General features: G+C 44.0%; 4 protein-coding genes across 5 annotated transcripts in view; 3 read left to right on the forward strand and 1 right to left on the reverse strand.

The window, feature by feature from the left end:
• prr13 (proline rich 13) overlaps positions 1–27,324 on the forward strand; it is a 147,369-nt gene that overhangs the window by 94,232 nt on the left and 25,813 nt on the right. The gene's annotated exons all lie outside the window — the stretch shown is intronic.
• sp7 (Sp7 transcription factor) lies at positions 102–2,971 on the forward strand. Of its 2 annotated transcripts, none has more exons than XM_070959494.1 (2): positions 102–137; positions 1,625–2,971. In XM_070959494.1, exons 1-2 carry the CDS (start codon positions 102–104, stop codon positions 2,969–2,971), a joined length of 1,383 nt encoding a protein of 460 aa, XP_070815595.1. The 2 variants fall into 2 exon arrangements, with proteins under 2 accessions (XP_070815595.1, XP_070815596.1); XM_070959495.1 differs by having other exon boundaries at positions 102–122.
• Positions 11,331–17,033, forward strand: tarbp2 (TAR (HIV) RNA binding protein 2). Its single transcript, XM_070959500.1, has 7 exons — positions 11,331–11,571; positions 12,533–12,847; positions 13,059–13,128; positions 13,277–13,394; positions 13,615–13,742; positions 14,082–14,277; positions 15,180–17,033. The coding sequence occupies exons 1-7, from the start codon at positions 11,519–11,521 to the stop codon at positions 15,335–15,337; spliced, it is 1,038 nt and encodes a 345-aa protein (XP_070815601.1). The 5' UTR covers positions 11,331–11,518; the 3' UTR covers positions 15,338–17,033.
• On the reverse strand, positions 17,062–26,299 carry tespa1 (thymocyte expressed, positive selection associated 1). Its single transcript, XM_070994142.1, has 12 exons — positions 25,779–26,299; positions 24,790–24,973; positions 24,392–24,434; positions 23,421–23,461; positions 22,650–22,721; positions 22,259–22,298; positions 21,763–21,810; positions 21,538–21,633; positions 20,369–20,577; positions 19,102–20,249; positions 18,539–18,626; positions 17,062–17,373 (listed from the first exon to the last, which is right to left on the reverse strand). The coding sequence occupies exons 2-12, from the start codon at positions 24,932–24,934 to the stop codon at positions 17,207–17,209; spliced, it is 2,097 nt and encodes a 698-aa protein (XP_070850243.1). The 5' UTR covers positions 24,935–24,973; positions 25,779–26,299; the 3' UTR covers positions 17,062–17,206.

Raw genomic sequence — 27,324 nt, forward strand, 5'->3', positions numbered from 1 at the left:
ACTTCCCCGCGTTACAGCCCAACTTCTCCCAAACTGTCCCGGGACTCAGAGCTGCGCTTCTCCCACTCCCCTCAGCTTCCTTAGGATTTTGTTTCTCAGGGATGGCCGCATCTATTCTGGAGGTAGGGAATGTAATTGTAAGTAGACTTTTTTTCTTCTTCTTCCTTCTACAATCTGAGCTTTTTTATGGCTTGAATGCTGTTGAAATTCCAGCCAGAGTTAAAAGTCATGCAGCTGTAAGCTGAAGTGAGGAGGGTTAGTTGCTGTCTGAAGGATAATATATGACCGGCTATGAATCTGGGCCGTAGCAGGATAGTAAAAATGATAATGTGCATTCATGAGAAAAGGTCCTTTAATGGTTGGTCATTTAAAGCAACTGAGTTTGGCTCATTACCATGAAACTTTACTGCTCACATCTTAACTCTCTGCTCATCGCAGGCATATGAATCCTATATGCAAGAGCAAACACACCATTAGAATTTGATAACAGGTCAACTTACATACAGAGCGGGAAATCAAGAGGACTGCAGGCATTGTAGGGGTAAATAAAAGAGCTTAAAGCCTGCTTTGAGACATTATTAACCTGAAAACCGGGCTGACCCCAGGGCTTGCTGGAAGAGAAGGAGATAACCACTAATCGCCTCTGAATGGAGAGTCAGTCTGAATGGGAGGACTGTGGTCTATGTCTTAGAGATATGATAATATTTAAGCCAAAGTTACAGGCCAGGATTAAAAGAAGTGTTGCACACCTGGACGGAAAAAGACAACTTCACAGCACATTAATTCCCCGTAGGATTATCATAATGGTTGTGTAATGACACCACAGCAGGTAACATGTGGTTTAAAGTACAATAATGCCAGTAAACATATTGTTAAATATTAAAGAAACGCTGTAAAGATCCAGATAAATATCACAAGAGCATGGTGGTGATTTTTCACTGGTCCCATCTGCGTGCACAGTGTGTGGCAGCAATAGAAAGACATCTGATATGCTGCGCTGTGGTGTTCGTTACCTGCCGCATGGAAAAGGGAAATACTAGAAAAAGGAGTATTACACATTCCTTTGGTAGTGGGATTCAGTCAAATGTGCTCAAGAACTTGTTGACTTCTCGTGAGTGGAAAGCAGATTTTTCTTTCCTAAGAGGGCTAATGAAGATTCTGAATGTCATTAATTGACGATCAACACGATGACAATCTGGTAAAACTCAGAGATGAAACATGTTTTATGTGAGTGTGTGCTGTAACTGAGGCACGGTTGCAGTCACTAGTGCAGCGGTTTTCCATTATTACACAATCGATGTTTCTGTACGCTGGAGACTGTGAAGACAAAACTTTACAGCACGCATGAATGCAAACTTAAGAAGAGTTTGCAGATAGTGGTTTAAGTGAAACAAAAGAGCGAGGGAATTTGCTTTGCTGAGTGGAGCCGAACCTTCGCGAGCGTAAACATTCGCTGCTTGAAACTGTCCTGACCGCTTTGAAAGCAGAGAGAGCAGGAAAAGCCAGCGGTGGCACTCAGACATAAGTTTTTTATTAGAGTTGACACTGACAGAAGCAGCGGCAGCAAGCAGCCATTTCCTGCAGACAGACAGTCTCATTTTCCCCCCTGTCTCCTCCTCCCCAGGAAGACGCACGCTATGGCTCCAGTCCTCTGGCTATGTTAACTGCTACCTGTAACAAGTTTGGCAGCACAAGCCCCGTCAGGGATTCAGCTACACCCGGGAAGACCGGCAGCACTACTCCAGTAAAGAAGCCCTACACCATGACCTCTGACCTTCAGACAGCTAAGAACGGGCGGACCGCAGACGGCAGTGGCCTGGCGGACTCCTACACTGGCTCCTTCACCACAGCTGGAGGAGGAGGCGGCGGGCTGCTTACTCCCACTGGAAGCCCCCCTCCTTCAGCCGGAGGCTACACTACAGAATATAACCCTTTCTCCCACTCATTCCAGACCTCCGTCTCCCAGGACCCGTCTCTTTTAGTGTCCAAGGCCCACGCTACGGCCGACTGCCTCACCAGCGTCTATACCTCGCTGGATATGACACACCCCTACGGCTCCTGGTATAAAGCCGGTATCCACCCTGGCATTACTGCTGCTCCAGCTAATGCCACGTCCTCCTGGTGGGATGTCCACCCCAACTCCAACTGGCTGTCAGCAACCCAGCCCCAGACGGACGGAGGTCTCCAGGCCTCCCTGCAGCCCGTAGCACCCCAGGCCTCCCTCAGCCCACAGCTGCCCAGTTACAGCACCGACTTTACGCCACTCAACCCAGCTCCTTACCCTTCTGTGGGACTGGGCTCCTCCTCACACCTCCTCCAGCCCTCTCAGCACATGCTGCCCCAGGACATGTACAAGCCCAAGCCTGTGCCAAGCGCAGGGCTGATTGAGAGTCCCATGGGCCTAAAGCCTGCTCGGGGATCAGGGGGCTACAGCGGAGGGAGCGCGCCCACCAGGTCTTCATGTGACTGCCCCAACTGCCAGGAGCTGGAGAGGCTGGGGGCCTCGGCCGCATCCCTGAGGAAGAAGCCCGTCCACAGCTGCCACATCCCAGGCTGTGGGAAGGTCTACGGCAAAGCCTCCCACCTCAAAGCCCACCTGCGCTGGCACACTGGCGAGCGGCCCTTTGTTTGCAACTGGCTGTTCTGCGGGAAGCGTTTCACCCGCTCGGACGAACTGGAGAGGCACGTGCGCACCCACACGCGGGAGAAGAAGTTCACCTGTCTACTGTGCAACAAGCGTTTCACTCGCAGCGACCACCTCTCGAAGCACCAGAAGACCCACGCGGACTCTGCAATGCAGGGGAAAGCTGTAGCTGTAGAGGGAGAAACAGATCCCCGGAGCGAAGAGACCACAGAGCTCAACGCCAGCGCTGTACCCACCAATCCTGTCGCTGACCAAATCACCAACGGAGATGAGAAGACTGGCACACCTAATGGAGTGGAGAACAGCAGTGGACTGTTGGAGATCTGACTTCATTAAGTCTTCCACCCAGTGGGTTTGTTCATATGGTGAAAGATTCACCTTTTAAATAAAAAAGACAGTATTTTGTTTCATACAAAGGATATCTGATCATGTTTGAAAAGACTTGATATGTTAAATGACTGAGCATGTTGCAGGTAGCAATCACTTCATTTTCTCTGGACCACACACACTCAAATACACACACACACACACACGCAACAGTCTGTATGTTTATATGCAGACGGACACAAATATGAGCAACCAAACCAGGACGTACATGAACACAAACGTCACATGTGCACGTGCGCAGAAACAGCCGAGCAATTGTGCAAGCATTTTTAATGCACACATGCATGCACAGAGAATTATGCCTGCTCACACGCGTACGAGTAAACACGCTCATGCACACATTTAGCCTATACACATTTTCTGCCTTTCAAATGAGACAAACCACTGGGGAAATTTAATCTGCAAAAGCAGAAGGAAAAGAGCTCTGAAGCCACAAAAGGAAAGTAGTTCTAGAGGGAGACATATGGTTAGGAAGATGGAGTTGATGGAGCATTGCATGCCGAGAGAAAAATCTGATTTACAGCTGTACTTTGATACTTATTCATTAATCTTGAAACAATCAATGGACAGTCTTACTTACTGCTTCCCGTTGCCAAAGACATTTTGATGTAAAAGGTTTTGCATTTCCTTTTTGTTTTCTGTTTGCTTCTTACTATGTCTAATTTAATTTCATATTTACATAAATAATCTAATTTATGTCTTAAATTATACACATGGAAGATTATCTTGCACCCTGCAGGAAATATAATGCCTGAAAAAAAAAAAAGAAAAAGGAACCAAAAAAAAAACAAAAAAAAACGCAAGATGGTTGAAGCTGGCCAAAAAGAAAATAAAATGCATTAAATTAAGATTTTTTTTTTCTTATTTATTAGTTATAATGTGGAGTTTGGGGTTATGTTTTTAAAGATTTATTTATAGATCTTGAAGTTAGATGTGTGTGTAAACTATTTCTATATAATCTTTTAATTGTGAAGTCTTCCACACCTGGCAAAGTAATGATTAATAAGGGCTTCTCCTTGTTTGTACATACTATATATTTACAACAGTATATAGATATTGTTAGGTGTGTTATTTTTCTACCTTTTTTTTATGTATTTTCTATATTTTGTGTAACTTTCCACAAGGAAAAAGATCTCTATGACGCATCAGTTAAAAGAAACATACACACAGGAGCTGGATTTGTTGCTCGTGCTGTCGTTGCTCTCGGTAGAACTGAACTGCCACTGTTTGCTGACTTGTTGTGAAATGAGTGTATAAGATACTGTAAATAGTGATAAAGCATTAAACCTCGTAAAGGTAAACACGTTGCAAAAGTTGTGGTGTGGAATCATGACAATTTTGGTGCTTTTAAAAGTAAAGAAATTGCAAAAGCATTTGGATTTTGCTGGTGTTATTTGCATGCAAAGGTGTTTTAAAATGCAAAAAAAAGCAGTCGCTCCCCCGCACTTCATCCCCTCCTCCCCTCTCCTCACTCGCTGTCGCTCTCTTCATATCTTACTATATTTCCACCTCACTGTGGCCAACCAAATACTTTCATTATCTTTTGCAGCACAAACAAAGCCGTCCACTGAAGTGAAGTCTTAACTCCGCACAATGACCCCCTTTCACAGAGCCACTGTAGTTACACTCAAGACAATTACTCCACTCTCCAGCTTGAGAGGGGTAATTACTGAGAGCGATGCTCCAGCAGAGTCAGAAGAGAGGAGAAGAGGGGATTAGGACAGGGGAGCTGTGGCTGTATTGTTTATTGAGGGAGGCGGTCAAACAAAGGACCCAAATTAAGGCAGGATGTAGGATGAAAGACGTGATGTGGAGATACTGCGACGGCAGAGGAGAAGATGAGCTGACCATCGGGTCTATTTAGCCGGACAAGAATCTGTGTACTGTCAGCGACACTTTTGAGCATTTGTGCACAAGTCAAAGTCCCGACATGTGGCACTTGCGGGTCTTTCTGTCCAGTTTTCCGTCAGGTCATGCAGGCTATACTGCAGACTAATAAAAATACTTGAGGTGGGTGGACTCTGCATTAAAAGAGAGATAGCCTCAGGAAAGAGGAAATGAGGCCAACGACAGATGTGCTGAGCGCTACAATAGCACCACACAAAGAAATACTCAGAGTGAATCTTTCTAATGTGTTAATAACAATGGTGGTTAACAGGTGGTGGTTTAAACACATGATGAGCATGTTTCAGGGATATGTTGAAATCCCTCTCCCCAGCATCCTTTTAAACTATGTAATTTTCCCAATCCGCAAACAAGAAAAGTGGATGACAACATCTTTTTTTGATATAAAAGTAAGGCGCTTGATCTCAGAGGTGAAGACCTGCACAGCTGGAACCCCCCTGAAGCTACTGACTCTCCTGTTGTAACATTTACACTTCTCAGGCTGCATGGTTCCAATTTAGGGCTTCTAATGAGCTGTAGTTGAGGTCAATTTATATAAAACGTCCCGGGGCCGACTCTGTCATCAGGGACCGACATGTTTATGGTGGTCTGAAGTGGGCGCACGGTCGAGTCCACAACATAAAAGGCAAACAGGGGGAATGGGGTATGAGTAGGGTGTGTCAGGCCAGCGGGTGAGGGTGGGGGGTTAAGAAGACGGTCAGTGGCTTTTAAAACCTCGGCTGCTACTGGTATTTTCTGCCTTTTTTTAAAACACACTCCCTCAGCAGCAGCGGTGGTGGCGTACCGTAGCCTTAACTTTATTTTTACTTCTTTTATTTAGAAAGCCAGGAAACATTAAGTGTTGCTTCAAATAAGGTCATAAAAAGAAAAATATACATGAGGTGACACACAGGGGCGAAAGAAGAAGCTGGACAATCTGTTCCATATGCTTTGCCCACATGTGCCCCTGTACTCCTTTCACGGCGTCAGAGCGCTGCAAACACACGGACTTGTTAGGATTAAAGGGGTTGTTCCAGAAGATCCCAGTCACACCTGTTAAAGCCATAACACAGCCCATTTCCGACCTAACTAACCAGAAGGGGCAATTTAATAACATTCACTCAGGCGGTGTTTAGTTCAGCTATAAGACTTGATGACTTACATAAACCTTTGCTTAATGAATTACTCCAGGGAGTTTCAGCTTTCTGTGATTCCAGCTGTTTAGAGAACAACTCATCACGGTGTTTTGAACAAAATGCTAATGAATCTCCCTTTCCTGCCATTATCTGCTCCTAACTGAATAGTCAAGTAAAACAATGGCCCGTGCTCTGACGTAGCCACAGGCGAGGTGTGCCGATGAGTGCAGAGCAGGGGGGCGGGACAAAAGCACAGGTGTCTGCAGGTGTGATGGGGTCTCTGTGGTGGAGCGGGCGGGGGAGAAAGGGAAAAGAATGTCAGCACGGCCAGAGGCTCAGCGGTCAGGCCATGAGTAAAACCAAGATAAGGCTTTTTGGCAGAGGGGAAAGGTAAACTGACCTGAGTGAACCACAACATGACCTGGAGAGCAGAAGAGGTCAGGCTAAATAAAAAAGGGGCTGAAGAGGAAAACATGACAGATAAGAGAGGGCAAGAGGTAAAAAGGTCGCGCTGTCCTGCAGGAATTAAAACAGCATGTTCAAAAAAAAAAAAAAAAAAGAGATAACAGATATGGGTGATTAAGTGCTTTTCTTCATTTAAAGTCAGCACACATTGTGGCAACATGAGTCCAGCTGATGCAACACTCTTGTGTCTTGCAGCACTGCCTCCTATCTCTCCTCACTGAGTCATTATCACATTGGTGATGGAGGTTAGACCACCCTCTCACTTTTGGCTAAACAAACAGCAGTCTGTGCGCCTTGCATCATCAAACTTGGAGTGCTTTCCATATTTCCGACTCTAACCATACAATGTCGCAGCCTTTTCTAGCCTCGAACTGCCTTTAAAGTTTAAAGGGAGTCCTCCCCGGCTGCCCGATGCACCAAATGCGGCACTAAATGAGGCCATTTTGTTTATAGGAACTGTGGGAGGGTTGTGGGTGACTCGGTGCCCCTTTAAAAAGATAATATGCTTCCCATTTAATGGCCTCCGGATGACAAATTGCTTCCAGGGGAAAATTAAGTTAAGAAAATTGCATGTGTGATACGTAAAGACATATTCACTCAACTTAAGATGTTTGACATCCATAATTCAATTATACACAGCAGTAGGTGCAGTCAGGAGTTTTGCAAATAACCACATTTGGCCATAAGGCATGAATAAAGTGCATTCTTTGGCTCCTTATCAGTGGCTACAAGAAATTCTCTCACGTATTTACTAATCACGTCAAACTGTTCATTTTACGTACAGATTTGAGATTTAATGTCACTTAAAGGGGCCTGGAGTGAGAGCACATACAGTAAAGCTGGCATGGTTTACTTCGTTTTGGCCACAATGCAAAGTTTTTATTCACGGACAAGAGGAATAACCCTCTATCGTTTGGAGATGGTTGGAAAAACACTAGGCCAATTATAACCTAATACCCTTACAAATATCTAGAGTGCCCATAAACTGTTCTTTCCTTTCGAAAATGCTTACTATCTTGATGGTATTCTGACTGACACACAGCCCAAACCATTCTTGTTTGCTTTTTTTTTTTAAGTTCAAGCCACTAAATACTTCCTTGGAACATTTTAAGTGAAGGGATTTGAGAGAGACAGTGCAGAAAAAGGGGGTGGTGGATATGTAAAAACACAAAATCCTCAGGAGAAAAAGGTAGAGAAAACACAATCAGAGAGACCTGCCACTTACAGCGCAGCACTAAGTGAGAAATGAGAAGGCGGCCAAATAGCAAATGAATCTGGATCTGGATCAAGTGAATGAGGAAACTGAAGAAGGAAAAAGAGTCAGGGAGGAAGGAGGGAGAAGAGAGAGAGAGAGACAGTAAGACGGACAGAGAGAGAGGGAGAGAGAGAGAGCATCAAATGCAGAAAGAGAGCGGAGTGATTTGGGTTGGAAGCGGGAGCAGGGAGCCAGGGTTGGCAGGGGTTTGGTGGAGGAGTGTGGTGGTTCAGAAGTCCTCCAGCGCGAGGCGCCAGTGTGTCCGGCGGGGGCCCTGACCATGAGCTGCCTCACCCCCCGAGAGCCACGGCCACAAACCCCCTCTCCCCCTTCACCACCAGCACCGCCACCCATCCAACCCAAAACCCACTGGCAGGCAGCGCTTCACTGAAGCTGCTGCTGCTGCTGCTGCATGTTTATTTAATATTCTGAAGAAATTGAAATATCTTTGTGGGTTAACACACATACATACACAATTACATATCACTCACCCGCACACACACACACGCACGCATACATTCACACACATTACCGCCACAATATATAAATAAATAAAGTCGAGTAATAACGTTCTCTTGATCTGTGGCCAAGAATAGAGTTGGAGAAAATCTTTTTCGAATGGTGTTTTCAGAAGCGTAGAGGGAGGAGCGTGAATGTCTGACACTGCATGTTGCCTGAGCAGGCGGCATGTCTCAGACTGACTCCCACAGAGGAGAGAGAGCATTACCAAAGCAGTTGACAAACAAGAAATAGTTCCCATGTGACAGAAACAGAGCAACTGCAAAATAAATAAGGCCAAATATTTACATTTTCCGGTGGACTTAAATGTCGGTTTCATCATACATGGATCCTATAAAAATCTAAGTATTTCGCATGTTAAGCAATGCAGCAACTCCGAGTGTGTGGTCTGTGGACGAGAACATGTATATGAGGTGTTTGTGAAGTGTTAAATGAACGAATGTGCATGCCAGCCCTATTCTGCGTGTATTCATGCGCGAGTGCACACACACACACACACGTCCATAATGAGCCTCTGATCATTACAAAGCAATTCCTTCAGACAGAAATCCTTTAAACAGCCTCTGGTTTTTGGGCTTCATACTATCCCCCTTCTGTCTCCTCTCTCCTCAACAGCCACCAACCACTGCTGCTGCCAAAAATAACACAGGAGCGCCACTCGAACCCGCGCCTCACCACAGCACAGCTTGGCCGCAAGAGAGGGATCAAAACACACACAAAAAAGGAAACACATCATATTGTGGAAGGAGGGGAAAAAGAGCATTCATACAGCTCCATGCTTGAAGATATCTACTGATGATTTTGGCATCCGAAGAACCACACACACTAAAGCACCAGGCCAAGACAGGGAAAGGAAAGTGTGTTTGTGTGTGTCTATGTGTGCATCCATTCTGGATGTACTGTAACTGCTCCGACGGTATTCACTTGATCTCATTCAGTCAGCGATTCAACCGCAAGCTCAATAAAAACACTTACATTATCACGTTATAGGTCAATAAATTAGGGCTTTCAACTGTGAAATGAAGGCCCGGCGAACGAAGCAAATTAACGCTGAAAGTATGAATAATGAGAAGGAGGGGTACACTCTGGTCACAGATAAATCACAGTGCTTTGATTGTAGGTTTGGGAGTTCAAATGGGAGACAACTTTACTCATTGTCATGGCCGGTTCACTTTGTGTTGCACTTGGCAAAATCTGCTTATCCGCACTGACACGCTGATGCCAGTGAATGAAGCCATCAGAGTCCAAGCTCTATTTCAACAGTGGCCAGCAGGGGTTTACGAGCAAACCATCGTGGGATTAATTGTCGAGCCGCAGAAATAAAGGAAATGATGGAAAGGTGGAAAATGTACTGACATATTTTATGGAAGCGCTGCTACATTAGCTGGGCAGGAGGCTCTGAACTTGCGGGTCCAAAGGGTTTTAAGGGTCTGCACGACTCCTCTGGGTATTCACCAAGGCTAAGGGATCCAAACTAAGCAAAGAAACGCCACCAAAATTAGAGATGTCTGTCTGTAGGCTTATGCTATAATTAACTGCATTACCATCACTTTTTGCTTGCCGCATTGCTTCCACAGACAGCACACATCCTGAAATGTACAGGCTTCACAGGCTCATTGTCTTTTCAACAGATTTTTACTTGTATTTTCTTATTTCGCTGTTGTTGTTTTTACACTGTGTTGCATCACATTGATTTACCAGTGACTGCCTTTTCCATTTCATTTATTTGTGCTCTTAATTACCCAAGTGTAGTGCTGAAATATGTTAATTTTGATTTTCCCATGTAATGCATCTTGTTTGTTGTAATTGTTTATCATAGAGAGTCAACCCATCAGAGCTAGTCTGGGCCCAAATCCTATTTTTTAGTTTTAGGATGGTCTTTCGAACAAACTGGTGAGACTTCCGTGTTGCTCTGCAGTGGAGATGACAGGTGCCAGGCAACCAAAGGCCCCAAAGCACTCACAGAACCGCGGCAGAGAGCCTTGTCAGCCGGGCCGATCAGTGACGGACTGACGCCCTCTGCTGGTTCCTTTTAGTCATAACAACTATTTGAACATGGAACCAGAAACCCATAAATGTTGTCAATGAAAACAAATGCTCACACGCATAACAAAACGAGGTAGAAACATCTGACGTTAACATGTGCTCATGCTGTACAGGTGGAACTGGCACTTACTCGAGTACTTCGTTTTCCGCTGCCGTTGTCTGACAGTTGCAGGTCGAAGATTTAAGCTAGCTGGCTAGCTCGCTAGCTTAACATTACTCATAAAGTACGTTTCTTTTGTTTTCAGTGCAGCAGTTCCCGCACTTGCGTTCATCTTTTGATTATGTTGACGTTAAATAAGTTCATTTTAGTTTGTTTGCTACAGGTACACCCATTACAACTTCACTGAGTTGTACTTTATGATCATTTTAAATGGACGGCTTTTACTTTTCATGAAGTATTTTTTACATTGTGACCGTGGAAACGTTGCATTTGCCCACCACTGCAAATGAAAGTCTCCATTAATGTGACTGTTCACCTGTTTCTGTGGATGTGATGAAGCCACCGTCCAAGAGACGCTGCACATTTTGCCTCGCACGAGGTCCAAACGGTGTTTTGAAAACCCTTCATCGGTGCTTTCCGGTGCACAAAATTAACCAACCCAAAGCATCTACCGACCAATGGGAATTCGAGTTTCGCGGGGTATCTGTTACGTCATATCTGTGCTCTAAAAGAACTTGGCTGCCGAGCGAAAGGAGGCACCGCACTAGATATGTAGTTAATAAATGTAAATAAATAAATAAATAAAAAAAAGATAAATATTATGAGATGTCCGGCAGGAGTGGAATGGGGAGCTGACTTTGCGTCACTGAAACACATATATGTAACTTTAGTGCGATCACGATTAGATTGTGGAAGTATTGATGCTGTCTTTCTGAATTCCACATCATCAACCCACTTAGCACGACTGTTATCAATGCTGAGTGGACCGGGAGGGCTGCAGGTAAACGCTGTAGTATCTCCCCTTAAAACCAGAAGGTGGCAGTAATGCGACATGGAGGATGTCCGCTACCGTAAATACTCAATGAAGAAGAAGTGAAAGGGGGGGGGGCTTCGTTCTGCTCTTCACATGTTGTTGCCTCATTATCTGTCTGGCAAAATACCGGCAAATGAAAGCAAGTGTCTGTTGTGGTGTGGGGATTAAACATCCGAAACCGATCGGCTCTGTCTGCGTGAAATAGGGAATGAACGACGAGACAGCATCGGACAGCTGGAAGAGAAACTCCGGGTGCTCCAGGTGAAGCTGCACGGAGGCTAAGCTAGTGTAGCACGGGGGCTAACGGGGGAGCCAGGCTGATCATTAACCTAGATCCTTTTATTCGTGGGGGGTTTTTTGGGTAGTAGCCACAACAAAACTACTGATTCCGATTTTACAACTCTGGCTAAAACACCGACATTGCGGTTGTGTTAACTTTACTCATAGCTTCTGAATAAGGTGCCAGGAGCGAGAGACAGATGCTCAGGTGCCAGCCTTAGTTTACTGTCATTGAGTGAACTTCAATCTCGGTCTGTGTGACACATTTTGGTCATTAATTGAATCAGCTGAATAATTTTCTATGCTGTTTGTTCCACTTGCTGTTAACTGTGCATTTACTGATCATCTGGCGGTACCTCTGGACCCACAGCTGCTATTGGGGCATCTGTAGGAGAAGTTACAGCAAGTAGAATAAACTTTATTGACAAAGCACTTTGTGACACTCTGTAAATAATGTACACAGCTCCTGCAGAGAAGCACAAACTCCGAGCACTAAGCTGTTCTGATTATAATTTACTCTTAACACTAAAGGTAACATAGGGAAGTGTTTCTATTATTTAGCCCACCCTCATTGATTTAAATGGGGTGTACAAAATAATAGAAACACCTGTCGAACTGCAGGCTTTGGCTTCCTCTGGTCTAGTGTTTCTATCACAATGTTTTTGAAGTTGGTGTCATTTTTTTTCATTTTTAAGGTTTAATTTAAGGTTGTGAGCACCATTAATACAATTTCAAGCTGCGTTGTTTTGTATTTCGGTGGTGGATTGGATATTGCAACCTTTTGTAATTTGGCTGGAGTGAGCCTTTAATCAGGCTCATCCGGTGCAAAGACCTATAAACTGTTTCTTGAAAGAAAAGAATAACCCAGTTTTCCAAAGGTGTTTGTAAATGAATCAACAGTTGCTCAGCAGATCTTCTCATGCCGGGTTTTTCTTTTGCTTAGTATTGAGCAAATGCTGGCTGTGAATCCCGGAAAGACGCCCATCAGTCTGCTGCAGGAGTATGGAACGCGGATAGGCAAGACCCCAGTGTACGACCTGCTGAAGGCCGAGGGACAGGCCCACCAGCCCAACTTCACGTTCCGCGTCTCCGTCGGAGAGATCAGCTGCACCGGCCAAGGGCCCAGCAAGAAGGCAGCCAAGCACAAAGCAGCCGAGGCTGCTCTGAAGATGCTCAAGGGAGGCCTTGGAGGACCCGCCGGAGTTGGTGTTGGAGTCGACGGGTTTATTGGGGTTGACGTGTCTGCTGATGGAGACGGGTCCGTTTCCTATTTGTTTTTTTTTTTTTCATTTCTGTACAGTGGCTCTAACAGTTGAAGCGATACATAGACAGACACATTGGAAAAAAAAAAAAAAACCTGTGGCCAGCATCAGCTAATGTCAGCCTGTCAAAGCACAGAATGACTTTGAGATCGAGGTCTGTGTGGTTTCATTACTTCCTCTTTTGTGTTTATCTCATCTTCGGCACAGCTCCCAGTCAGAGATGAAGACCTCAGGCAGTTCTCAGCAGTCTGAATGTAACCCTGTAGGAGCGCTGCAGGTGAATAAACAAAGAGACCGTTTGTCTACTAATAAATGTCATTGTCCAGTCAGTCCCTCCCAGGATTGCGTTATTGACACCATCTGTACAGTTTACAGCTGCTCACCATTGTTTTGTATAAGTGTTAATTTGTGTTGTTCTCTGCCAGGAATTGGTGGTGCAGAAAGGTTGGCGTTTGCCAGAGTACACCGTCACCCAGGAGTCTGGTCCAGCACACCGCAAAGAGTTCACCATGACCTGCAGAGTCGAGAGATTTGTCGAAATCGGTAAAATGCGTAATGTTTCGTTCGTGCATTTTTGCACTGTTGCAGTGCAATGAAAGTTACTTGCAGTTTCCTTAACAGGCTAAAGATCAGGCTAGCACAATTAGAGCAGATATCGAGCTATTAGCTGAAATGAATATCACAAAGTCAGACTCGTTATCAGTCAGTGGTCATATCTTGTGCAACATTGCTCAGCATTACTCTGTCTCCTCTTTCTCTCCAGGAAGTGGAACCTCCAAGAAGCTAGCCAAGAGAAACGCAGCAGCTAAGATGTTATCGCGTATACACGACGTCCCGGTGGACCTACGGACCAGCAACGACGCTGACACAGAAGACGACACGTTCACCATGGTGAGACAACAGAAAACACAACACAAAAAACTTTTATCTGCTCGCTAGCCGATGACGATCCTGCATGTTGAGTTATCCTGGACATTACAGGAAAGGATGCACAACACTGCATATGTAACTAAAACCCAAGGACTGAATTATGCTCCCTTGATATCATGCAAATGCTTTATTTGCATTTCATAATGTTTAATCTTTGTCATTTCGCCTTGTTTGTCCTTCAGATGTAATGCAGGATGATATAAGCCGAGCTGAATTTCCATTACGCCGTTTCTCGCTCATAAATCTTGCTGGCAGATAATGATGTTTAATTAATGAACTTCATCTCCGCCGCACACACAGCACATGGGCAGCAGAGCTGAGTCGGGCAAAAGTAAAGGCTTCAGCTGCACGTGGGACTCTCTGCGTAACTCTGCCGGAGAGAAGATCCTCCAGCTCCGCAGCCACCCTCTGGGCATGCCCTCTGACTCCAACTTCTGCTCTCTGTTGAGCGACCTGTCCGCCGAGCAGCGCTTTGACGTCAGTTACCTCGACCTGGGTGAGTTCACAGACAGCAGCACTTGAACGCTGAAAGGTTAAAATGTGGAGTGAGAGGACATCATGGCTGCCTGCACAGTGAGCTGCGCTTCGTGCACGAGCGTAGAAACGTAATGAATGAGTTGATCCTGCGCTGTGCGTATGACAAACCTCACTGGGGTGCAGATTTTTGTTTGGTGTGGACGTCTCGTACCACTTTCGCATCTTGTTTACACCCTCTGCACGAGCCCCCACGGCAGCATCTGTGTGTTTTGATGTCAGCACACCACAAACAAATGGCGTGCTGTGTGGTTTCTATTACTGTCATCAGATACTCTATGGAGGAAGTTGCACACAGCTGCTTGTTTACACGGTTTTGTGCTGTTAACTGTGGACAGCACTTCACCGATGGACCAGAACTTTAAGCTGACAGGCTTATGTGTTGCACACAGTAACGAAGTTCTTGATTTGTGTTATTTGTGCTGGATGTTGCTGAGGAACAATACCAAATATTTGATGGGTACTGACTCTTCGGGCTGCTAGTTTTTCTCTTTTGTACAGTTAAAACTTGTGATGGATAACTGTAATTCTTTAACCTTTTGCAGAAAATATTAATCAAATGCCAATAAATGTGTTAATTTCTCTGAAAATAATCTTAAATACTTCATTTAAGAGCGTTAAATGTTCAAATATAGAGAATAAGATCATAACTGAAGTACAGTATAGCTGCTATCTGGTTACTTAATGCGTAGAAATGGTGACACGTTTATGATAAGAGTGATCGTGAAGAAGGGTCATAACTGTCCCTCATTAGATTTATAATGGAGATAATATCTGCCAGTGACATGCTGCTGGAATATACCGGAGTGGACGGTGAGACACGTCAGAAGGATGTCTTTTAACGTTCTTGTCCTCCTGTTTCAGAGGAGCGAAGCCTGAGCGGCCTGTGCCAGTGTCTAGTGGAGCTGTCCACACAGCCAATCACGGTGTGCCACGGCTTTGCTCCCAGCATAGACGCCGCCCGAGCCAACGCAGCCCACAATGCACTGCAGTACCTCAAAATCATGGCGGGAGGGAAGTGACGTCATCCGCCTCCTAACAGACTCGAACTCACCACGACGCAACGCCAACTTAGATTTCCTTTTCGGACGAAGGAGTCGCTTTTGTGATGAGTTCAAATAACGTGAATTACCTCAAATTTGGAGACTTTTTCTGTCCCCCAAATGAACCCTCGGAGCTTTTTTCGGTCACGTCGATTCCCTGTTGTTGTCAATGAAGATTTAGTTGCCAAATAACTGAAACGTACCCCTCGCCTTGATATTTGTCGCACATTATTTTAATGACTCTTTTCAGTGTTTTCAGTTTTTCTTTGCTCGGCATCCATACGCAGCAGCGTGTTTCCCTAAAATCTAAAGTGTAGTGTATATCTAAAGTATAAATGGTGCTCTTACAGTGAGCTCAAATAGCTGCAGACAAATTGTGGTGCAACAAAAAGGTCAAAGGGGTTTGGAGAAATTAGGCTTTTGGAACGACATTCATTTAATCCTCGTTCACATGGATGAACGTAAGAAAAAATATTTCAGCCACGTGCAGAAACGTGGAGAGAAAAGGACTCTGCTGAATCAGAGGATGATTATTTTAAAGACTGCCCTGTTTTCAGATGAGTTTGTATTGAAAATGTGGCTTTTGTTGTGATGTCCCCCGCCCCCCCGCCCCCCCCCCCCGTTTATCTTTTTAATATGAAGACAATTAAAAATACAACATCACAGCTAAATTTAAAGTCACTTCTTGGCTCTTCTTGGTTTACTCCTCAATGTGCAAACAGCTTTGTTAAGTGGAATTATCGCAGCTTTTGCACGAGGAGCTCTATGAATCAGTTTTGGTGGAAAACAAAGAAGATTATGATCAGGATGAAAGAGGACAAAGTAACACGAATTGTTCTCATCATAATCACTGAAACCTCCTCAAACCTCTGACTTTCAGATGTTGTGCTCTTTTCATTTTTAATTTATACCCCTCTGATTATTTTCTGATTCCTGTATTGATCTTTGAAAACTAACGATGGTGATTTTCAAGATTATATTCTCCAGCTACTCGTTTTTTCTCGCCATGCGGATCCTTCGCCATCCACTTTCATGTGTTTGTTTGTGGGCTGATACAAACCAGATTGCAAAAAGTCGGGACGCTGTGTAAAATTTTAAACAATAAAATCAGAGTGAGATCGTTTGCTAATCCTTTTTGACATATGCTCAATTGAAAGCAGTACAAAGACAATATATTTAATGTTTTACCTCATCAGCTACATTGATTTTTGTAAATATTTGCTTATTCTGTTCAGACAAGTTGGGACAGGAGCAACTAAAGACTGGGAAAGTCGTGGAATGCTTTAAAAGCACCTGTTTGGATCATTGCACAGGTGAACAGGCTCATTGGTAACAGGTGATAGCATCATGGTTGGGTATTAAAGGGGCATCCTGATAGATGACTACACGGGCTCAGGAAGACTTCATGAAACTGTTGTAAAACTGTTTAATTCTGTTTTTATCTATGTTTTAAACAGCGTCCAGACTTTTGTGGATCAGGGTTGAACAGTGGCTCGAACTCAACATTTCAGACTTGAGAACAAAATGTCCAGTTGTAGAAAAACGATGAAGTACAACATAAGCTCCATGTGATACTGACTTTTTTTTTTTCCAAATAAAACATTTTTTTAAACTGTTGTCATCACTACTTGCTCTCATCCATTCTAATAAAACATGCTCCACACAGTATTTCATCAAGACCTTTGAACAGTTTTATTTATTTATTTCCAATATCCTGTCATCACTGTGAGCAAAGGGGAGAAACTTTTCTCACGGCGGGTAAAAAAGCATCTTCGGTGTAAAGCCTCTGGAAGTTTCTCGTGTGACCGAGTCTGTTACTGCTGCTTTCACTGAGCTGTGGCTGTCCTCTCATCTGCTGTGAGCGTTTGACGGGGGGCTGAATTCTTCGTCCGCGTAGCCGCTGCTGTCTGACTGCACGCTGTCACCCCGGACCACTTCACCTACACAAGGACAAACACAGTCAGGCAACCGCTCCGTGAACGGCGCGCCGCTGCACGGTGCAGCTGCAGGCTGACCTGAATAGACACACAATGCACATGCAGTACGTTCGCTGTGAGAAATACACCTGCTCAGTGACCTGCATACACGTGTGCTCACATATTCATCTTTTTCTACATACTTTAATAATTCAGTTCCTCACACGTCATGTCTGACCTCAATGTGAGAGCCCAGAGTAAAATATTCAAGATTAACCAAAACATTTTGCCCACACATAAAGTCGTTGGTGCACCTAAAACTCTGCATCATTTGCAGATCTCTCGTAGCATAAAGTCTAAAATGAACCTCCAGCTTCAAATTCAAGCACACTGGATGGACATTTTGCAAGGGCAAAAAACATTTGGCGTGACTTTGCATATGAAGCCTCTATCTTTGCTCGCGAGTCAATGGAGATGCACTGCTATCCTTTCATATGCTGCAAGGACGAATATCTCGGTGTCATGGATGAATGACAAACTTCCCACTAAAGCAAACTGGCGTAGGATAATGATGAACTTATCTTCCAGTTTCACAGTGGCTTCGACTGTTGCAGGCATTTTCCTCCACTAATGACGGACCCTCCTTTTTTACCTTTCTTACAGCACTGTAATTGCCATGGCCCTTTTGTCATTTGAGCCTGTGTTGTTATATCTTGGGTTTTGTGTTTATTTCTAAAAAAAAAAAAAAAGCACCTATACTGTGTGCTATGTTGTTTTCTTTCCATATTTCTAACTGTCACTGCGTTCATGCTGATGGTTTAGACCGATGTCGTGCTGAGCCCTTTGTTATTGTTGTGTGGCTACAAAAGAAGAAAAAAACTCAATAAACACTCTTTGGAGGGAAAAAAAAAAGCCAGCAGGGGCGCCACTCCAGTTTGACTTTTTAATGACTGATGTCCGTCTTTCCTTTCTGCGCATTTCTGCAAACGCTGAGCGACAGCGTTCTGGTGACAGCAGCTGCCACAGTGAGGACAGACAACACCCTTTTCTTCACACATTTAGAACTGCTTTTGTTGTTTTTGTTGTGGACGGGGTTGGCAATTTGGCGACCACACAAACAATTATGACAAGCCATGTTCCTGTAAAATATGACTGCAGTGTAGCACAGCGACAGATGTGACTACTGCCTATGACCTGCTGTCATGCAAGAAATACACATAAGCAGAATATACACACTGCGATACTATGCTATATCATACCATACCTTTGTACTGACTCTTTTTGGACAGCAGGGAGGTGGTTGTTCTTGTAGTTTCTGCTTGTCCAAAATCTTCCTCTCCTGCACTGTGCACCTGTGCAGACAAAAGGTATGAAGAGTTTATTATATACTGAATGTCTGTTTTTACTGTCGTATAATTCTGAATCAATATCACAACAATGCGCACACCATGAGGGCGGGACAATGCATTGTTTCATCATCAGCGTCACACTGCGCACTTGATGCTATGAAATAATCTAAACCACGAGATTTAAACCCGTTTACTGATGGTGTGTCAGTGGTTCGGTCAGTCTAATGCCTCCGATCTGTTTCATTCAGGCTGATCTGATTACATTCAGTCTGCCTGCCTGATGAATGACCAATCAAAATCACTCAACACAATAAGTAACGTATGTTTAGTCACTTTTAGACGTTACATATTGTGCATTTAAATACTAAACACACATTATCTGGAGATCTTTTTTCAACTTTTCTTTTAAATATTGCAATTTATTCTGTACTACTACTCACACACACACACATGTGCAATGCAGTTGTAACTCGTGTACCTCCTCCAGCTCAAAGGAGTTAACCTGTTGCAGGTTAGTGGAGACGTAACCCTGATTCGTCAGTGGATTCAGATAACGGCTATTCCCCTCGTCAAATGGCTCCTCGCCTGTCTGGGCAGGTGGGACAGTTGAAGCGTGACTGGAATCTGGTGCCTTCAGGTCGTCCCCCTCCCAGCCGGTGACAGTGATGCAGCACTGGGTGAGGCCACCACTGGGGGTTGGGACAGGAAGTGATGTGGATGCATGTGTGCGTGAGTCCTCCTCAGGCTCAGCCACAGCGGTTTGGATAAGTGATCCAGGACACGAGCGATCTGTCTCAGAGCAGATAGGAGGGAAAAAGTTTGTTTTTGGACTGCTTGTGCAGAAAGGTGCCGTGTGTACGCTCTCCACTATCTGCGGGCAGATTAGATCGTACGCGACCTTGGCAGCGGGTTTCAGATGAGCGGTGCTTGTGTCACTTTGAGTTGAGCACTTTGAGTTCAGCTCTGGCTGACATGAAAGAAAGTGACAATCTGTTTCTATCACAGTTTCTCCCGATAATGATAACGCCAGAGATGTTCTTACACCGTGACTCCTGCTGTCACAGTCTGCTGCTTTGACAGCGTTTTCACCAGCATCCACATTATCTGTTTGTTTACTGCCCTGCATCTCCATATGACAGATGTTATTAGTATTTTGAAGGGCGTCTGCCTCTGCCGCAGTCTGCAGTATTTGCTCCTCTTTCCTACTGTCACAGCATTTAACAGCATCCGTGTCCACTTTCGCATCCACATCTGAGTTACTCCTGTTATATTCCCCCAAATCCAGTTTCTTGGTCACCCCAGTCTTAACTCTCTCCAGGACTACATCCACAACATCAGGGAGGCTGGACTTTTTCTTGGGTGAGGGCTGCGGAGAGGTGGAGTCTGATCCGCGAGGGGAGCCCGTGTAGAGGCACATCTTGGAGACGGTGTCCTTCAGCCTCTCCACCGGAGAGCGCGGCTCGCTGCGGACGCTGCTCCTGAAGCGTTCGATCCTCTCAACGGGAGACGAGGAGAAGGAAAACTCCGGTGTGGCCAGTTTCTGCAGGGGAGTGCGGGACACGTGGGAGTAGAGGGAGTAGAAAGCGTTGGCCATCGCTGTGAGCACTTGCACTTGTCTGAAACGACCTGTGGAGAGAATAAAATGTTAATTAAAACAAGTACTATGCATCTCATTTGCTACATCCCAGCTTATGTAATTCACGTGACAGATAACTGACAGCAGGGTCTTTTAATAACAGTCTTACTGGCGAGAGAGAGGCTGGGGTCTTCCTCTCGTATCCGCCGTAGCTGTGCATCCAGGAAGAGGCGGAAGTTGATGCCCTGAGCCATAGAGGGAAAGGTGAAGAACCGAGGGGGGATACGAACGGTGACCTGTGGCTCATCGCTGCCGAAGCCCAGCTCGTACAGCGTCTCCTCTGCATCCTCTGAACACAACTGCAGGACCTCCGATACACTGGTGTGCACATAAGGGAAAAGAGGAGATACAGTTTTTTGTCCTGTCAAAGCATTTTTGTGAAGCCCTTTGAGGTAGAACTGATGTTTGGGGCTTTAAAAATACAGTTGATTTGACGTGAAAGTTGTATTCAAGCATGTGTGATGCTTATGATGAGGGTTACAGAGTGCTTTACAGTATAATGACACAATAAACCAATAAATTCAAATGAAAGCAAAAGATAAAGATGCAAAAAGGGATGAAATGCTATTAAAGAGAATAAAACAGCATATATTATTTAGAGCTGACACTGAGCTGACACTGACATAATTAGGTCATTGGATATCAGGCTGATGTCACAGATCCACGTATCAATCCAGATTCCACAGTCTACTGACACTAAGGGTTTTTTGATAGTGTAGATATTTGTTTCTCCACACTGTTCTTGAACTTTCGTTTCAAATATTCACTCTGAAACTTTACTGCACGAAGCAGCTGTCAGCTTGTCGTTGCACTCTTTGAAATTCTCTTATTAATTTTGAGCTCATGTATAAAATCTCCTGCATTGCTGTGCACTTTGGTTTTTAAAAAACATTGAACATTGTTTGGATATGATGCTCATTTAACCTACAGTTCAAATGAAGTGCTTTGGGATATATTTAAATTTAAATTCTTTTGATAAGAAGTGCTGTGCGGTTTATTACAGCCTCATGCACCCTTTGACATAAAGTCAATAATAAAAATAATAATGATAATAATAATAAAGAAAAAAGAGCTCTGGTATCAGTATCAGTGTTGATATTGGCAGATATTCAAATTTGGGTATCAGATAAGAGCTGAGAAAAAGTGGATCCTGCAATTCTCATATTATTCAAGTGAAATCAAGCCAGAAAAAGACAAAGGAGGGAAACTGATTTGGAGAGGTGGTTGTCAGCCTTCAGTCCTGCAGAAATAAAGCTTTTAAAGGCACTGGAGCCTCACCTTGATGTAGTTTTACAGGTGGAGGAGGAGAGGCAGCTGGACGCCATGCTGTGGCCCAAGTTCAGCGACGGCAGACATAACGCCTGACGGGGGGTGCTGCAGACGAGACGTGTGAAAAATGATGGATCAGAAACACACAGTCACATGATCTTAATGACGTATAAATGCAGTTAAAGACTCGTCAGCAAACACAAAGCTTCACAAGAGAGAGGTTGCGCCGCTGACCTGCTGGTGAGTCTGCTGTGACCTTTGGAGGAAGGACGCCGTGCGAGGCTTCATGGTCAGCACAGAGAGAGGAGAGGGAGGGAAATAACAACAGTCCAGTCTTTTAAGCTTTAGTTTTCAGAAACATTCAGAGTCACACGTTCTCAAATATCCTTTCAAATCTGAAAAAAAAAGGCATCATTTTGCAGACAGTCAATGAGAAATGAGCGCCATCTCATTTGAAAGGAGTGTGCAAGGGTGTGACCGCGATCTGAAACCATCAGTGAAGACACGGCTGGAGACAGGTGTGGTGGTGGTAGCGGTGGTGGGTGGGGAGGCTAAACTGAACGTGCATTTTGGATTGGAAGCGCAGCTCATATGTCTGACTGTGAAATATATAACAATGAAAGCATCGTGGATTCATATGAGCTAACATTGACTCATTCAACGGCACAACATTCCTCGATTCTTGTTGTCTCGCTGTCCCAGCAGCTAGATGATGACTGTTGCTACTCACCCAGTTTCAGGTGTAAGCTCTCCCCCATTTAACACAGAAGCTGAAACACAGAAGAAGAATGCGTTGGCATGCATCTCAGATCTGAAGTCACACGTTATGTTTAGTAAAACCAGACTGACACAGAGGGTGAAACGGTACTGATATCTGATTGTACCAAAAGACTTAATTAAAGGCATCAGTCTTAAATGTCCTTCTTGGTAGTGGTACAGTAATACTGCAAAACACTGGACATCTGTGTGACACATTACAGTTGATGTGCGCAGATGGTTCGGTGTGTGTGCGTCTTTGTCACCACTGCTACAAACAAAGCACAAGCTTGTTGAACATTCGTGATGCACACCTCATTTTCCTACCGGGACATTTCCTGCTTTGTTAGTTTGTGTGTGTGTACATGTGTGCGCGCACTTACCATCAGCACCGAGGCTCAGCTCATCATCAAAGTGGTGGGCTCTCAGCACAGACTCTGAGGAAGAGACGTGCAGCCGATGATTTAAGTCATTTCACATAAGAGTTGCACGCTATATCTTGATTTTCTGAAATTATAAACTGAAAATGTTTTTGTAATCCTGTTTTGCCTGTACGTGTGACTGGTGTGCAGTGCTGGAAAATAAGTATGCTCAAGTACTGGTTGTACTTGTATTTCCATTTCGTGCTACTCTGCCACAGTTAAGAGGGAAAAGTTTTCAATCCACTACATTTACATGGCGGCTAAATCTACTGTGAGATTTTACATGCAGAACGGGTTTTCCACACATGGTGTCGTAGGTTAAATGCAAACAGTAAAATGCTACTGATAATTCAATAATGTACAGTAGTTTAATACTCAAATTTACTTTAACATTATAGTATTTTTAGTTTTGATACATTAAATGCTGATGATGCTTACATACTTTTGAAGTTACACTGTCAATGCAGGACTTTTACTTTACAGTAATCGAGTATTTTTCTGTCGCAGTAATGCTACTTTTGCTTCACTAAAGGTCCTGGAAACTTCCTCCACGGCTGGTGTGTGTGGGCAGGGTTTAAAAGAAGAGAACGGTGTTTTTATTCTATTGCATGTAATGCATGCAAACAGTAAATATGTTAAGTGTTTCTCAGATATTAAAATCAACTCATGGTGCTAAACAGGACACGACAAGGCTTCCTTTCAGTTCATACTCACCGAAACTCAGCTGACTGGAGTTTTCTGAGCAAGCCTCTGACCTGTGAGATATATCCCAATATTTAAGGCTTAATCACACACACACACACATGCACACACACACATATCCGGTCAGCGACATTTGCATGCTTCTAAGTGATTGTGTTTGCATAGATAGCCTCGTCTGAAGTTTGACAAGAGCCTCGCCACAGTACGCGCTTGTTAGAACCACTTAGATCTGCTCCCTAATCAGCTCTCAACAGGCCGCTGAAGTCAACTTCCTCTTGTAGAAATTAGCATTAAGGTCAACACCTCCAAACCGAGCTGGTCATTTTCATGTTGAGGTCTCAGAATGTGTAAACCGGCACGTCACTCCTTCCACTGAATGCTTTGTTAGCATTAGGAGCCATTCAGATGCTGCCACGGTGCATGCAGTGCATCACTGAGCGGTACCAGTGCAGCTTCCTTTTCAATGAAATAAGAGACATTAAATAGCATCCGTGTGTGTGCTGACCTCTTTCAGTTACATCAGTCAGTTACATAACAGAAAGAACGAACTGTTATTTCCTTCTAGTTTCTAATTTTTACTCTAAACCACCAGAAAATGTAGGAAAGGTCAAAGGTCTCAAGTGGTGTGTTTTCGCGGTGAAACGGGACTGGAAGGCTTGTTGACATGTCTCCATCTATATCCCGGTGGTAACCAAAAAGCTGTCTGCATGCTAACACTGTGGTTTTAAAGAACTAAAATAAGCAGATTTTTTCCCAACGGAGCTGTAAAAATGCATCATCTCAGGCTACTGTGGCGAAAACAATGCTGTGGCTACCTCACCGCAGTGTCTTCCTGGAACACCTGACCTCAGAGAGTTTCCACTTTCAATTTACTGTTTGTTAAACCAGTTTCCAACGACTGACACCTCGTTCTCCAGAGCCTGCTACAGCTCGAGCAGCATCGTCTCGCAAACAACAAAAGGTCGAAAAGCAAGGTGACTCACCCACAACCCAGGAGCCAGTTCTCAATCTTTCCTGTGAAGCATCCTGTGGAAATCATGCATGCACAGAACATTAGCTTTATGAGTAATCCTCATTAAATTAAGTGGATCTTTGTCTTACCGCTGTCTTTTTTTAAGAAGCAAACATGCACAAATGCTAACTGTGAAAAAGGGGAACCTCTCATTGAATTAATACTGTATCTTCGCTGTTTCTAGAAAAGAGAAGTGAGCCAAGTTTCTTTTATTTCAAATTTGTAATGACAGTTATTATGAACTGGGCACAAAATCTCCCACTGCTTCCACTAAAATCTACTCCTGATCATGAGGGTCCTCGCGCTCAGTGCATCCTTTGTTATGAGCTGTAGGTACTGGACATATGTGTCGGGCGAGTTTGGACTCACCGTCAGAAAAGACATCGTCGTCTGCTATGGAGCCAGACGGGACGTTGCACGGCGGTCCGTCAGGGTCCAGCTCCTCCAGAGTGAGCCACTGGCGGCTGCTGTTGATCCAGGCTCGCCGCCTCACCGTGGACGACGGCCTCTCCATCACCTCACTTCACACTCAGCCGGGGAACATGTTGGGAAGCTACAGAGTCACAAAGATGATGGCATAAGACGACGTACAGTTTACTTTTTCACTGATGTTTGTTTTAAAAGCCTAAGGCTGGTAATATTTCACACTTACGTCCATGACAGTCACTGGTTTGTGCCTGCGTCCTTTATCATTTAAGCTTTTTATGTAATAGATTATTAACAGGATGCTTCCTCATAACTTGTACAACTGTCTTTCTTTGGCAAGCTGGACAAGCCTTTGAAACAGTAGACTGCTGTGATACTTAAACCCTGTCAGATGGATTCTTTTACATTAGCAGCCACCACCTCTATAGAGGAATTACTCTATTACTGCTTTAAAATCAATATTTTCTGTCTAGCCGTGATATAAATCAAACTCTAACAAAGACCGCAACAGGTTCAAGACCAAATTTAAGTTAAATGTAATATAAAAGAAATGAGAAATAAATGACATTCTGATTAAATATTATTTCTACACAAAACATTGAAACATTTAGAAAAAGAAGATTTTCTCTATTACTCATGTGTTAAGATAAACACTATCTGTTGCTGCCGTTACAGAACTGGTACTTTCTGAGTGAATGTGGAGAAGTAGACATGTATACAGGCTGCAGAGCTGAATATGTAGTTTCGTTGTATTGTAAAATGAAAGTATTTGTACATATGTTCTGTGTGTAGGTTACCGTGTAACCCTGAGTTATAAACTGTGTTAACTCTGGAGCTTCTAGCTGAAGTAAACAGACCTCCTCACATTCCTCCAAACTGTCTTTCCAAAGAAAAGTGGCGCATAAAGTCAGCAGAAGAAACGCAGCTTTTACCTTCACGGGCGCAGGTTTCACTTCTGTCACTGACGCTCTTTCTCTCGTTTCCTGTTGTCGCAGGTTGAGATGTTTGTTTCTGATCTGCGATCTTTAGCAAACTCTCTCACACTACATCCATTCAGCCTGCTCTGCTTCTCAGTTATTAATTCACGATTGCGAGCTTCTGCCCGTTTCCTCTGGCAGCTGCGCGGATCAGCGCCGCTGATGCGCTTTGAGCGGACTGGTCGGAAGTGACTTTGCATCTCATGTGAAATACAAGAGTTTTATCAGCGTGGGACGCAGCTGCCTGCGACACATCCTGCTCAAACTGAAGCAGACAGACTCGAGCTGCTTTCTGGAAATGTCAGATGTTAAAGGCTGATTATACAACTGAAGTGACTCTTTAATATTAACTTCATGCACAGGATGAGCGCACTGCGGCCTGCGGGCTGCAGAGCAACTCTCAAATGACGCACATCCGTTTATTTAATGTGAAGTTAGACATTTGATTTAATTTCAGACCATAATCTCAAACATATTTTTAATGTGCTCATAGCAACAGTTCGCTAACAAACTTTCACATGCAGCATTCTAATTCACACTTAATGAGGGGAACATAAACTGTGACTAAATGCTTCATTAAGAGTAAGTTCATCATTTAAGCTTTAAGATGTGACTGCAGACGAGTGGTCAGGTTGTGGCTGTTTGCCTTGTCATTGTCTCTTTAGTTCAGCATGAAGACTCCTCCAATGCACTGTTTGACCTCCTCTGGACCACATCTGGATCTGCTCATTAACAACTTATTAACACTGCACATCTGGACACTGTAAGATCTCTATATCAATGACTTAGGAACTTTATTTATTAAACATTTATAAATGCCACTGATGGATTATTTCCTTTTCTAATGACTTACTAAAATAACTGGTGGCTCGTTCGAGAGTGATAAACTCTTGGCACCTTATGACTTGACTTTATGGAGGAATCGACAGGCAGAGATTTTCCATTATTTTTTTAATCAATGTGTGAGAGCATTGTGTGTTTAATCTGTTGACATCTGATTTACTGTGTTTGACACATGTTTACAGTCTCATGTACTGATTTGGCTTCTTTTTGGAGTGTCTTTGGGCCCTTGGGGGTTAGGCACCTTTAAGGGTTTCATATTCATGCTTATAACTGATCTATAAAGCATTAGTTCATGTCAATAAAGCCATTAGTTACAACTTATAATGCCTTTATCTCATTCTTTAACAGAGCTAAAGCATTACATATATTGTTCTTGTACCGTCTCCAATTGAGTCACAAAGGATTCATAAAAATATCACATTCTGCTTTATGCATATTTTACATAGCGTCCCAATGTTTTTGCTGGGAATCGGCTAAAATTATTTGACAGATAAGGATACTTTCAGAGGACAGGGCTTTAAACACTGTGTCATGTCATGTAAATAACATGAATGATGCTGGATTCCATTAAGGTGCTTTAGTTTCTGGCGTCGTGCATGCGGGCTCACCGCCACACTGTCAGTGGCAGCTTGAATAGAGCAGAGCCAGCGTTAGTGTT

Source organism: Chaetodon trifascialis, chromosome 3 (assembly GCF_039877785.1).
Source record: "Chaetodon trifascialis isolate fChaTrf1 chromosome 3, fChaTrf1.hap1, whole genome shotgun sequence".
Lineage (NCBI taxonomy): Eukaryota > Metazoa > Chordata > Actinopteri > Chaetodontiformes > Chaetodontidae > Chaetodon > Chaetodon trifascialis.

Excerpts from the sequence above, each read along its gene's own strand:
- sp7 (XM_070959494.1), top strand. The coding sequence starts at position 102 with ATGGCCGCATCTATTCTGGAGGTAGGGAATGTAATT. Across the intron at positions 138-1,624 it reads TGGAGGTAGGGAATGTAATT|GAAGACGCACGCTATGGCTC; the intron begins GTAAGTAGACTT and ends CCTCCTCCCCAG.
- tespa1 (XM_070994142.1), bottom strand. The coding sequence starts at position 24,934 with ATGGAGAGGCCGTCGTCCACGGTGAGGCGGCGAGCCTGGATCAACAGC. Across the intron at positions 21,811-22,258 it reads GAGCTTACACCTGAAACTGG|CCTCGCACGGCGTCCTTCCT; the intron begins GTGAGTAGCAAC and ends CTGACCATGAAG. Across the intron at positions 20,578-21,537 it reads ACCTGTAAAACTACATCAAG|TGTATCGGAGGTCCTGCAGT; the intron begins GTGAGGCTCCAG and ends TGTGCACACCAG.
- tarbp2 (XM_070959500.1), top strand. The coding sequence starts at position 11,519 with ATGAACGACGAGACAGCATCGGACAGCTGGAAGAGAAACTCCGGGTGC. Across the intron at positions 11,572-12,532 it reads AGAAACTCCGGGTGCTCCAG|TATTGAGCAAATGCTGGCTG; the intron begins GTGAAGCTGCAC and ends TCTTTTGCTTAG. Across the intron at positions 14,278-15,179 it reads CGTCAGTTACCTCGACCTGG|AGGAGCGAAGCCTGAGCGGC; the intron begins GTGAGTTCACAG and ends CTCCTGTTTCAG.